The sequence below is a fragment of the Ursus maritimus genome, unplaced genomic scaffold (genome assembly GCF_017311325.1).
Source record: "Ursus maritimus isolate PB19 unplaced genomic scaffold, ASM1731132v1 scaffold_8, whole genome shotgun sequence".
NCBI classification, from domain to species: Eukaryota; Metazoa; Chordata; class Mammalia; order Carnivora; family Ursidae; genus Ursus; species Ursus maritimus.
The window spans coordinates 29,588,897-29,601,883 of record NW_024426996.1 but is presented as its reverse complement, the minus strand read 5'-3'; the positions used below and the strand labels follow the sequence as shown (position 1 = coordinate 29,601,883).

The following is a 12,987-nucleotide window of genomic DNA, read 5'->3' as shown; positions in this document are numbered from 1 at the left end:
GATAGTTACCGGGCTGTTTTATTCACCATGGTATCCGCATCTATCACCAGTTCCAGCAATACTGAGTAGTTAATACATATTAGTTGAATAAAGAAATGATTAATTAACTAAATCGGTGTTAGTAACATTCAACTATTGCTCCTTGCCTCTGCTGTTTTGTTGCTCTGCTTCTGCCTAGCTCACATGTCTTCAGATTAATCCCTATTTGGGACTCTCCATGAGCCCTTCTTAGGTATCCCTTATAGAACTGAATTTCCCTGGGATGAGATTTTGAGGGCAGGGCAGACGTTTTTGCAGTATACTTCTTAAGAAGTATGAAATACCATTTTGTGCTGGGAACTGCCCAAATATCTACTATAGAGCATTACCGTGATTATTTCCTTGAGAAAATATCTGCTGAGAATGATCACGCTACAGTAATTAACATGATTTTCCTGTTAAGTTGTACCATGTATAACTTATGCACCGTGCCATTGGTAACATGTCTTTTGGATGTCGTGCCAACATAGCCATGTTTACTTTGCAAATTCATAAATTTCAGTTTGCAAGACTGCACCAGGTTATGGAAGCAAAAAGGCACCACCACAGCTGTGAGGATTCAGATGAAAGAGTCAATGACATATTCAGCAATATTTTGCACACCAGCACATGCACGTACACACGTGCACTGTTATGTTGTGTGGAATAGGGGATTTGAGTGTGAAACGGAACAGCTTAACTTGAACGAGTCTCTTGACTACCACTTAAGGAGGTGTGCTTTGCAATATTCTAGAAATCAGGTGTTTGGTATAGTGTTGTGGTGGGCCCAGCAGGAGCAATTTGCTAATGCTTATACTGGGTAAAATGAGGTAATTGTTGTTTCGTTTTAAATTTCATGGTACAAATTTGGAACATTGGGAGATACCAAATTACCTCATCTGTAAATTGGGGATAGTAAAAGTATAATAAAAGTATCACCTCACGGAGTTACTGTGAATATTAAATATGCAAATTGCTTAGAATAGTATCTGGCACCTAGTATGTGCCACTCTGCCTTGAATATTGCTGTTTAAAACCTGTTTACCCACAATTAAAACCGAATCTAAGGAATACGTACTGTGGGGGTCCTGATGAAGGACTCGCGTCAGGGTGAAGATGATTTTTGCATTGCAGATTAATGTGATGAGAAGAGGGATGATGAAGAGGCAGCTGAAGGTGAAGAAGTTATAAAAGGCTTGATGCCACCATTGCGGAAAACTGCAGTGTGTTACACATTGAGAGAAACCTTCTGTCTGTCCAGAGCTATCTGCTAAGTGGATCATCCTGAAGATATATAACTGTATGAGAAAAGAAAAAAAAATTGGAAAATGGCATCACTTTCTTTCAAACAGTATTTGCATTTTTTCTTGAAAGCTTTCTTCTTCTGTATGCTATAGGCCTTTGAACATGTTGGCCAAAGCGATGGCTTAGCTCCTTGACAGTATCCTTTTGGCTCTTCACCGAAAAGTTGTAAGTGGACTTAAAATATGTTTGGGTAATGTGAATGGGTCTATAGGATTTTGGATTTTTGGAACTTATTTCAACCTGGTAGAACAATCATCAGCCAAAGATTTAAACACTGTTTGTATTTCAATTTCATATGCAATTATAATGAGTAAAGTTTTCACAAGTGACTTTGTTTATTATTATATCTGCAGCACCCCAAACTGTGTCTAACAGTTAGAATGTGACCCCAAAATACATATTTAAATTTTATTTTTGAGACAGAAAACCCCATTAAAATGGTCAAAAGACATGAATAGACCATTCACAAAAAAAGATATAGCAGTGCCCTTCAGCATATGAAAAGATGTTCAACCTCATTTGTGATAAAGAAAAAGCCAATTCAGCCTACACTAAAATGGCATTTTTCACTCTCAAGATTGGCAAAAATGAAAAATAGCAACACACTCTCATGGCCAGGTTGTGGGGAAAGAGATATTCTCCCACATTTCTAGTGGGAATGCAAATTGGCACAACCACTATGGATGATGTGGTTTTTGGAATATAGGTGAGGTTCAGTGGGGTGGAGTCCAGAGCCGAGGACCAAGAAAGAATTCTTGAGACGCCTTTGGTGCAAAATGGTGGTTTATTAAAGCATGGGGACAGGACCCGTGGGCAGAAAGAGCTGCTGCCCCTGGATGTGAGGGGTGGTTGATTATGTACTATGGGGTTGGGGGAGGTAAGGAAAGAGGGAGGTTTCAAAGGGATTTTCACATGTTAAAGAAGACTCACAGGATACTGGAGGCCTTGCCATTGTCAAGTTAAGGTTGTTTTTCCCTCTAGCAAGGCATTAACATGAAGATAGTTGGGAACTTTCTGGAGGAACATTATACTCTGCCTGCTTCAAAGATCTGTCAATGGGCTGCAGATTATAAGGACATTTAATTGTATCTACATTCCCTTCTGGAAGCTAGGTTATTGATAGAAATGCTTTGTTCTTGTACATTGCTAAGACATTTGTAAACTGAGGGAGACTCCGGTGTTGCAGGATTGTGGTCTCTATAAGTTAACTATTTGTTTTTCCTTTCCTTAGCTTTGGGGCAGCCATGTGGTCTCTATAAGTTAACTATTTGTTTTTCCTTTCCTTAGCTTTAGGGCAGCCATGTGGTCTCTATAAGTTAACTATTTGCTTTTCCTTTCCTTAGCTTTAGGGCAGCCAGGAGTGCACGAGGAATGTCACATATATCCCATCTGGGGGGGGGGGGCAGTGTCAGCCTCTGCTCTGTCCTCAGCTTGCCTTCTGTTCCCTTATCATGGAGAAGAATTTGGCAATAAGTAGCATAACTACATCTGCGTTCCCCTTTGACCCAGCAATCTGACATCCAGGAATTTACTCTGAAGATACATTCCTACTTCCATTATATGAAAATACATAGGCACAAGGTTATTCATTGATGCATTGTTTGTAACTGGAAAGAATTGGAAATAATGTAAGTACCAATTCATACAACAGTAGCTGAATAAAATCCAGTGGACCACACAATGGAGTGCTATATACCTGCAGAAAAAGAGTAAGGAAAATCTCTATGTAGATTTTTGTGCATGTGTGCGTGTCTCTCTCTCTCTCTGTGTGTGTGTGTGTGTGTGTTTATTTTCTAGCTCTGTCTGCTGGGAGCCTAGGAACAATGACATCCTAGTGGCAATACATCCACCACTCTTGTACCCAGATCTTGTTTTCTAAATACCATTCTCTACCAAAAGGAACCAGAGCTCATTGGAGAAGTGGGTGATTCCCGAGGTTGGCATAGGCAAACTACATGCACTTGGAACAGCTTATGCCAAAAAGCCAGGAAGTACTAAAAGAATAGTGGAACATGTCAGAAGAGCTCTGCAGCCAGATTGAGAGAAAATCTGGGACAGTGTAAGCATTGAAAACAAAACCCCAAAACCAAAAAGCAAAGCCCTGATAAAAAGGAATGATTAACTGTTGAATAGGGTAAGAATCCATTTGTCTATGCTGACATACATTACAAAACAGTAACAACAAAGAAATGGGGGCAGGGGAAAAAACTCTATTATTGTAGAAAGCCAACTAATAAATGTATAAGGAATAATGAAAGTAGTGATTACCAAATGGTAATAATAAATGGTTCAGGCAAGAGTTGTCAATGAATGGTAAAAACATGGATGAAGTTTGAGGAAAGCAGGATATTTACATAATTTCTAACTATACCTGCAAGATACTTATTCATTATGAAGAGTAAAATTAACAACTTGACTATAGAGAAATAACCAAATAATTAACATAGCCAATAACGGGACCATGGACAGCAGCTACTTCCTTATATAATGCATTGAGAAGTACTCACCATCACTTCTTTGGTATTTCTGTCTAAAGTGCATAATCTACATCTAACCATGAGAAAACATCAGACAAACTCCAATAGAGGGGCATTCTACAAAATAAGTGGCCTGCACTCTTCAGAAATGTCAATGTCATGAAACACAGAGAGACTGAGGAATGGTTCCAATTTAAAGGAGGCTAATGAAATGTGGCAGCTGAATCCAATGCATAATCTTGGATTTTCTTTTGTTAAAAGGGACATTATTGGGATAATTGGTGAGATATGAATAAGTTACATAGATTAAATAATAGTGTTTTTTCAGTGCTAATTTCCTGATTTTGATACTTGTACTGTATGTGCCAGAAAAAACACACTGAAGTATTAAAAGGGACATCCTATCTGAATTTACTTTTAAACAATTCAGAAAAAAGTGTATATAAGAGACAAAGTAAATAAACAGATGCAGTAAAATGTTAATATTTGGGGAAGCCCAGGGAAAGGTATTCCAGAAATATTTGTATGATTCTTGCAACCTTTCTTTAAGTGAAATTATGTTTTTTTGAATCACAAATTGTATCAACTATTAAGGAAATGTTGCAAGTAGTTTTCAAAAATAAGTTTTAATAGTCATTTATTCATTGTTTCCCCATTTATCAAGCAAACTCTTATCCAGTCATTTTTAAGCTTTTCCACTGAGAAACTTCATTTTACTATGATGCATTATTAAAATGAAAAGATAAGAGTACCCAAGCACTGTAAAACTAATAGAAAGTAAATGCAAACAAAAATGCTACAGGATTTAAAAAATCTTAAGCAAATGAGGCACAGTATTCATCTTTTAAAGTTTTTGATTGAATTAATAAATTTTAGTGTAATTTAATTAGTTCCACAGGCCCAGGATTTCTTTCCTTTTTGGGGTATTGGAATGGGAGTGGTGTGCCTAAAAAAAAAAAAAAAACCCTATGTTTCCTTTCTTTGCTTGTAGAGTAGAAAAATTTAATAAACTATAAATATAATAAACTAAAATAAAATATAATAAACATAATATGAAATACAATGGTGTATCTTTTATTTGTAATTAAAATGTTAATTTTCAGTTTCAGATCTTTTATCAAGGGCAAAAATAGTATTTTTAAATTAATCCACTAGAGGGCGCCCAATGATCAGATAATCAAATTTAAAGTTCAGCGATTCAAACACCTATTCAGCTACTTCTACTTTACAATCCAGACCAACTTTTTCCACATCACAAAGTAACCATTTAAATTTTCTATACTTCTTTGCAACCTGACCTTATTTAAAGTTTAGTTTTGAATTTGGCCCAACAGGTATTGTGAGTTGAAGTCTTTGGAGGGGTTACTTCACATAGAACCTGAGAATCTGGTATTTCTTTAAAACCTTAGCTGCTTCTCTCCCCATCTTCCCAATCATACTTGGGTCCAGAGGACCCAAGTTTAACTTTCTGTTCTGCACTGCTCTGCCAGATTTTCACTTTAATATTTCATATTTCATACTCATAATAAATCATAATGATGAAACTTTCAATAAAATGACTTTGAAATAAAGTACTATGATTTGAGCTAATGGTTATCTTTGTTTAATAAATGCTTATTTTTTATTTATTTTTTTGTTGTGAGAGAGAAATGTGCACGGGGGTGTGGGGGAGGGGCAGAGGGAGAGGGAGAGAGAATCTCAAGCAGACTCCACACTGAGCACAGAGCCTTCACGGGCCTGGATCTCACGACCCTGAGATCATGACCTGAGCTGAAATCAAAAGTCTGATGCATAACCGACTGAGCCACCCAGGCACTCCGAATGCTTTTTGTTAAAGCAACTTCTTGGTCAAAAACTGTACTAGATGCTCTCTGTCATAAAAGATGAACCAGATATATCCTGCTATCAGAGAATTTAAAATTTGGTAGGGAAGCTATAGCATGTATGTGACACCTGTCACACAAGGTAGACTGTTTTAAGTTCTAGAAGAGTGATACAGTAGAGTGTTATGGTAACTCAGAATCCTACCTGCCCATGAATAAGCTGAACCTAGCTTATTTTGTGCTCCAAGGCCATCTTCATTGGAATGATTAATATAGGGATCCACTTTACATCCAGTGTTTTGTTTTTTGTCCTTGGATTATAATTCTTTAATTTCTTAGTTTCTCCTTTCTCATCCTTGGCCCCAGTTCTCTCGGTGTTTGCTTTATTCTACCATAAACAAGAGCCATCTGTTTTCCTTCTTTACAGTCATTTGCAGATGCTTCTTAGAGTGTTGTTTTTAGCCCTCGCCTTACCCCAGACTAATTACATTATCACTGCATCTTTTCCAGCGGTAACTATCTTTAGATGATGTGCTTCAGTTTCCTTGTCTATAAAATGGAGATATCAATAATATTTACTGCTAGGAGCTTTCAAGACAATTACATGAGTTAATGCTTGCAAAGCACTTAGAATAATGCCTGGCACACAGTACTGTATAAATTGTAACCATTATTATTATAAAAATTTCAAGGCACACAACTTATAAATGTGTGTTCATATATATTTATTTATATATTTATAAATGTTTACCATATATCTTTTCCTGATAGCTCTTAACCATCTATTCTCAACTTAAGACTTTCCTGCCTTTTCCTTCTCAAGTCTCCTACAGGAAAAAATGAAATAGACAACACTGCGTGGTGTGATATAGAGTAGTAGGTAAAAGCCCTGGGTATGGAGTTAACTGGATCTGCACTTACTAGACTGTACTCTTGGGCATTTTATGGAACGTTCTTAACCTTGGTTTCTGTATGAATAAAATAAAGATAATAACTGTATACAATATATAGGGTTTTTGGGAGCCTTACATGAAATAATGCATGCAAAAGGATTTAGCACAATTCCTGACACATATTTATGTCTTCCATAAACTAATATTTATCATCATCATTGTTATTTACTTATGTTGATTGTTGTTATTTATGTTATTAGTGTGCTACTCCTATGTCCTAGTATCCTTCTTGGCATATTGTACACGTGTGATGAGTATTGATTGGATTTAAGCTGCTTGTCAAGTTCAGAAGTGCATTCTAGTCCAATCGAGTGCATTCTGTGTGTCCAGGCAAGCCTTTCTATGTCTTCAGACCACATATCTTTACACCAAAGACTAAAGGATGTCTCATATATCTTGCCTTCCAATCTGGGTTAGCGATAGAGTTTAAATGCTGTCAAGATGTAATGCTCCATATTAACACAGATAAACTAGTGGTATGAACTTCTGCAAACGCTTCTTGTGGTGGGAGATGACTGCCGTTGGAAACCATGTGAGTTTTGATTAGATATGAGCACACCTAATTCAGGACATGTTTTCTCCTCAACATGTACTTATCGGCCCAACCACACAGAGTCTGAAGGCAGATTTTCTTTCAGGTCATGTTTGTTCCTTCCCTTCCCTTCCTTTTTCTTTTCTTCCTCTTTCTTTCCTTCTTTCTCTGTCACCCTTCCTTCTTTCCTTTCTTCCAACCTTATTTTACTCTTACAAATGATACCTTCAAGACTGGAATTATTATGCTTTGGCATATATAGCTTTCAGAATGAGGAGGATAGCCTAGTAACTAGGAGGTAGTTTGACAAAACTGACTTATCAGTCAGAATGAATGCTATAATTTTGAGAAATTGGAAATAATCTTCATGTAAGCAATTCTCTTTGCTGTCTCTTGAGGAATCATTTAATATTCATACTCATATTTCCCTATTATTTTCCCTCCTGACTTCAAAAACTCTATTATGAACAAAGGAATGAAAACAGGAGGAGAGGAATGAATGAACATTAACGGAGTGTCTAAGTATAAAGTCTTGTACTAGGTGATCTTATGTGTCTTATTCTTTACCATTTATTCTTCACCACTACTGTTTTAAATTTAGTGAAGTAATTTACTCAGAGCCACAGAGATGGTAAGAGACAGCATTGGGACTTAAAGCCAACTTTGTTTAAATCCAATTCTCATGCCATTTCTACTATTCTATTGCCTTCGAAGCTTTGCTGCAGGGAGGTCTAAGGTCTTCAGAGACCGTGATGCTTGAGCAGAAGACTGGCTTCCCTTATCCCTCTTCAGCAAGAACGGCTCCACTTACATGTTTCATGTATTTTTGGGGGCTCCAGATAGAATTTTGCTTTTAAAAAAATTCCATTACTAGGAAAAAGTTTGAAAGTTCAGCTATGCTATGCTGAAATATCTGGAAATATATCCTCAATCCATCATGGAATTACTCAAGTAATTGACGATCAATATATGCACCAGAGGATGGTGATTAAAGTCATCCTTTCAGGGGCGCCTGGGTAGCGCAGTCGTTAAGCGTCTGCCTTCGGCTCAGGGCGTGATCCCGGCGTTCCGGGATCGAGTCCCACATCGGGCTCCTCTACTGGGAGCCTGCTTCTTCCTCTCCCACTCCCCCTGCTGTGTTCCCTCTCTCGCTGGCTGTCTCTCTGTCACATAAATAAATAAAATCTTTAAAAAAAAAAAAAAAGTCATCCTTTCAGTGTGAATTTGCTGCGGGAAGATGCAGCTTTGTCAGCGGGCTTATCCGTAGAGTGTGGTGAAGCATGAGGTGGACTTGTGATTTACCACAGTCTAGAAATAAAAAGTCCTTTTGGTCTCTCATCTTTCCCATTAAATATGTGTAACATTAGTCATGGGATTAAAACCTCTTTTATTCAGAGAGATAGCAAGAGCTCTAAAAAGAAGAAAACCTGGACTTAATAAAAAGACATGAGTCCAACGGCCCAAGTGACATTGGGAAAGTCAATGAACCCCTTCCGACCAATCGTTTTTGAAATGCAGATTTTTTTTAAAAGATTTTATTTATTTGTCAGAGAGAGAGAGCGAGAGAGAGCGCACAAGCAGGGGGAGTGGCAGGCAGAGGGAGAGGCAGGCTCCCTGCTGAGCAAGGAGTCTGATGGATGTGGGCCTAGATCCCAGGACCCTGGAATCATGACCTGATTCAACCAATGACGTTTAACCAACTGAGCCACCCAGGCATCCCTGAACTGCAGAGTCTACCCATTGGTTACTTGCAATCAACATTAAAAAATGAAATGAAACAGAGTTGAATATTTTATGAAATATTTTCTCAGTTATAGGTGTGAGAGACAGACGAAGTCTCTATGTGGTATGTATTTCTTACTTTGGGTTGCTGCCAGAAAGGTTTGCATGCCATTGCTCTCAAACATTCTCTTTGTACTTTCTCTGATATGCCAGATGGGGATAGTAACATGGCTATTACATACTGCATAGAATGAGGTTTTTCAGGAAACTTCAGTAAAGTGCTTTATAAATTTTGTCTGCTGCTGAAAGTAAGGATGAGTCATGTGTTTCACCATAAAATAGTACCATCATTTTCTGTGGCCCATATTCACATAGATCTCTCAGGAAGACTAATGTGTTTGAGGTCAGGCTAGTAGACAAACATCGTAAACAATTCAAATTTAATTTCATCTTTTTACTACATCAGGATAGATGAGTATTTGACACTATCTTTCTATTATTGCTGTGATATACTTAGATGAAAATAATTGAATTAATGAAGCAATATATTTTTTATAGCCTCTGGGACAGTCCTTTAAAGGAGACTGACATTATTGGTTTGCATTTCAGTTAATATCACAAATTGACCTATTTCTTTTCTTTTTTAAAAAAATATTTACTTCGAGAGAGAGAGCGCACGCACGCACGCACGAGGCAGTTCACAGAGCCTGAAGGGGGGCTTAATCCCATGACCCTGAGATCACCACCAGAGCTGAAATCAAGAGTCAAACACTCAACCAACTTAGCCACCCAGGTGCCCCTCAAACTGACCTATTTCTACTTCTGTTTAGACTTTCATCAGTATCCCAACTTACCAACTACTTTCCAAATACCTGTACTTATACAATGATCTTATATCAGTAACGTTATGTCCTAAAGCAAATGTTTTCAGCACTTTTCAGAGCCTGCCTTCCCTCCCCCTTCAAGCAAACAGAGAAACAAACAGGCAGACAAACACTCCTTTTCCCAACCTACCTTCCTGTTTCAATGGTTTTACTGTTAAATCTCCTTGGCTAAAAATATTGGAGCTATAGTTTTTCACCCTCTGGTTATTAAATCCCTAAATCCAACTTGTTGCTAAGCTTTGTTTTTTGTTTGAAATGTCCCTCTTACAATCGATTCTCTCTGAGACTACCCTAGCCACCAACTTAATCACCTCATAGCCAGAAAAGCTGGAAAAGGTTTCTCTGTCTTTTTTTTTTTTTAAAGATTTTATTTATTTATGTGACAGAGAGACAGCCAGCGAGAGAGGGAACACAGCAGGGGGAGTGGGAGAGGAAGAAGCAGGCTCATAGTGGAGGAGCCTGATGTGGGACTTGATCCCGGTACGCCGGGATTACGCCCTGAGCCGAAGGCAGACGCTTAACCTCTGTGCCACCCAGGCGCCCCTTCTCTGTCTTTTGCATCTGTTTGGGTCTATGTAAATTTTCTCAAACTTTTTTTTTCTTAAAAAATCACTTTGTTTCTTGTTCAGGATGCACAAAGGATTTATGGAGGATTTATGGCTCCCACTTTAATTTCAGAATTTCCCCTGGTTATCACTGTCTTTTGTAACACAGGTCCATCATACCCCCTCATTCACTGATTCACTCATCCACACTTTTTGTTTAAGGAGAAGGTGAAGGATTTATTTCATCTGAAGAGAAATCACATTATCCAAACATTTTAAATTAGTATTTTTGCTAGTTATCTTATTAGGTACTATGAGTATTAATGAAGTTGAACATAGCAGAGTCTCCATCACCTAATAGCGTATGCCTTAATGGCAAAAACCAGCAAATGCATAATCACGATGTTTTATGGCATAGTTCACTACAAGGTGGAAGAAAAGGGAGCAACCGTCAAATCTGATTTCCTGCCAGTCCTACCTCTCAATCTTTTGCTTCAGCCAGACAAGTGTCCTGTGAAAGTTAATCACACTTTGCAACACTTGCTGAAAAATAAATGTGATCTTTGACTTATTTTTTCCATCCAAATACCATCCATCTTAAAAGACTCAAGGTATCCTACCTTTAACCTTAAAACATTCCTTCCCCATTTCAACTCTTACTTATCTCTCCTTCTTCTTACACTTGTAATAGGTTTTAAAAGTGTTTAGGATATAGTCATTATTAGTTTTACATAAGTTTTGTCTCCACAACTGAATTACATTTTCTTTGAGGGCTGTTTCTTTGTTTCATCAGTATCAGACTCAGTGTGAAGAGCCTAACTTGCTTATCTTCCCTAAGAAAACCAATAAATAAGCAGCATTCTTACTTTAAAGAAACAAAATGGAAAACTTCAGGCATAAGCCTTAGCTAAATAACCTCATTTCGACAGACGCATTTACTAAACCTGTTCTCGCATATTCATTCACTGTAAGAATCTTATAATACACTTTTCTCCAGGGACATCAAAACACTTTAGCTTTTCCCATTTCTCCTGCCATAAAATACACTGTAATTAAATTGATCTAGTGTCCAAAAACTATTAGTTAAGTGAGGAATTGGCAGGAAAATTTGGTTATTCAACTTTCTAGTGTTTTGCTGTATTTAATGAGGATTATTAATGAGGATTATTATTAATCCTGCATGGCAGGATTTTTGTTTGTTTGTTTTTGTTTGTTTGTTTTTCTAACTGCCTGCCGCATGTAGAATGTCTAGATAACTTCCATTTATAGTGGCTGGGTTTTGGAACATCCTGGTTAACTTGGATGTCACTTCTTGACACATCCTCATACCCTGGGTTCATCTTCATACAGTACATTTACAAACGTACGGACAACTTCTTTATCTCTTATTAAAGGATCTTTGCTGTCTGTAAGAATGTGTCCTTTTCTTCAGAGATATGACTGCTGAAAAGGTAGATTCTGCAGGTCAATTAATCAGGTTGCCTCTGCTGAGGACAATCTGGAGCGACACCTGCCTGTACCAGAAGACCTGTGCCTACACCAACAATCCTAATTTTGCTATCAGTCGCAGTCTAGCCTCCCTCCAGATAAGCTCAAGTCAATCTCAGAGAAATATTCAAATTTCAGATGTCCAGGATTTCCCACTTTTCCTTTGTTCAATCTCACCCAGCTACAAACTGCAGAACAGCATACTAGTTGAGAATGATTCTAAGTTGCAACAGTGACAGAATAGTTTCCAGGCAAGAAGTCCAGATGAGACATGTTATAAACACTTTCTACCTATGCAGATGTCACAGTTCCTCAAGATTTTCTCCATTTACCATATCAATCAGAGTGAGCGGAAAACTAGATGAAAGAATAAGATGGGGATGAGGTAAAATTTGACAATATCTACGTTTCTTGAGGAGCATTTACTCCGTACCAGAGATTATGCTAGACACTTTAATACACTGTTCATTTAATCTTCAGAAAAGCTGCCTAAAGTAGGTATTACCTCCATTTTATAATGAAGGAACTGAAACGCAGAGAAGTTAAAAAATGTGCCCAAGGTAACAGAGCCAGGATTAAACTCCACTCTCTGATTTCCCGAGTCCGAGCTCTCAAAGATAATTCAATACTGCCTCTGACATGTGGTCACCCAATACAGTAGTCAAGTTTAGATAGGAATCTGTGATTGCCGTATCCTAACAAGTTCAAGATAATGGTTTACCTGTGGTCCAGCAAAGATACCACTGAGGAGCCAGGCCAAGCCAATCATGGACTGTCCAAGCTTGCCATTGCTTTTCATAGCTAGAGGCCTCGTGATGGCCAGGGAGCGGTCCAGGCTGATCACTACCATCATGAAGGCTGGGGCGTACATGGAGAAAAGCTTCAGGTAGCTGAGGACTTTGCAGAGGAACTCTCCAGCATACCATTGGACTGTAACGTTCCACATTCCATCCAGTGGCATGACTATCAGAGTCTCTAACAGGTTGGCTAAGGTCAGATGTTTTAAAAGCACCTTCATTCTGGAGCGCTTTTTCCCTTTCTCTGTTTTTTGAGTCCACTTCTGCAGTTTCAACAAGAAAGAAGCATTAAAAGTTGTAGAGAGTAGAAAAAGAAAGAAAGTAACGGTCACGCGGATCTTTCCAGATAAGGTCAGGGTGGGGAGGTTGCCCTGCATTAGCGGGTTGCTGTCGTTTACCACTGAGCAGTGATTTTGATTCTGTTCAGGAGAGACGCTCGCCAT

General features: G+C 38.2%; 1 protein-coding gene and 1 long non-coding RNA gene across 4 annotated transcripts in view; one reads left to right on the top strand and one right to left on the bottom strand.

Annotated features, from left to right (window-relative positions):
• LOC103679174 overlaps window positions 1-1,648 on the top strand; it is a 17,190-nt gene extending 15,542 nt beyond the window's left edge. For both annotated transcript variants that reach the window (XR_005833412.1, XR_572862.2), the window contains exon 4: window positions 1,153-1,648. This is a non-coding gene — a long non-coding RNA (uncharacterized LOC103679174). The remainder of the gene's footprint in view (window positions 1-1,152) is intronic.
• GNRHR (gonadotropin releasing hormone receptor) overlaps window positions 1-12,987 on the bottom strand; it is a 15,109-nt gene extending 2,122 nt beyond the window's left edge. The window contains exons 1-2 of one of the 2 annotated variants that reach the window (XM_008708692.2): window positions 12,469-12,987; window positions 1,097-1,316 (exon numbers count right to left, since the gene is read on the bottom strand). In XM_008708692.2, coding sequence (XP_008706914.1) covers window positions 1,097-1,316; window positions 12,469-12,987 — 739 coding nt within the window. The remainder of the gene's footprint in view (window positions 1-1,096; window positions 1,317-12,468) is intronic. The other variant, XM_040625027.1, reaches the window with a different exon arrangement.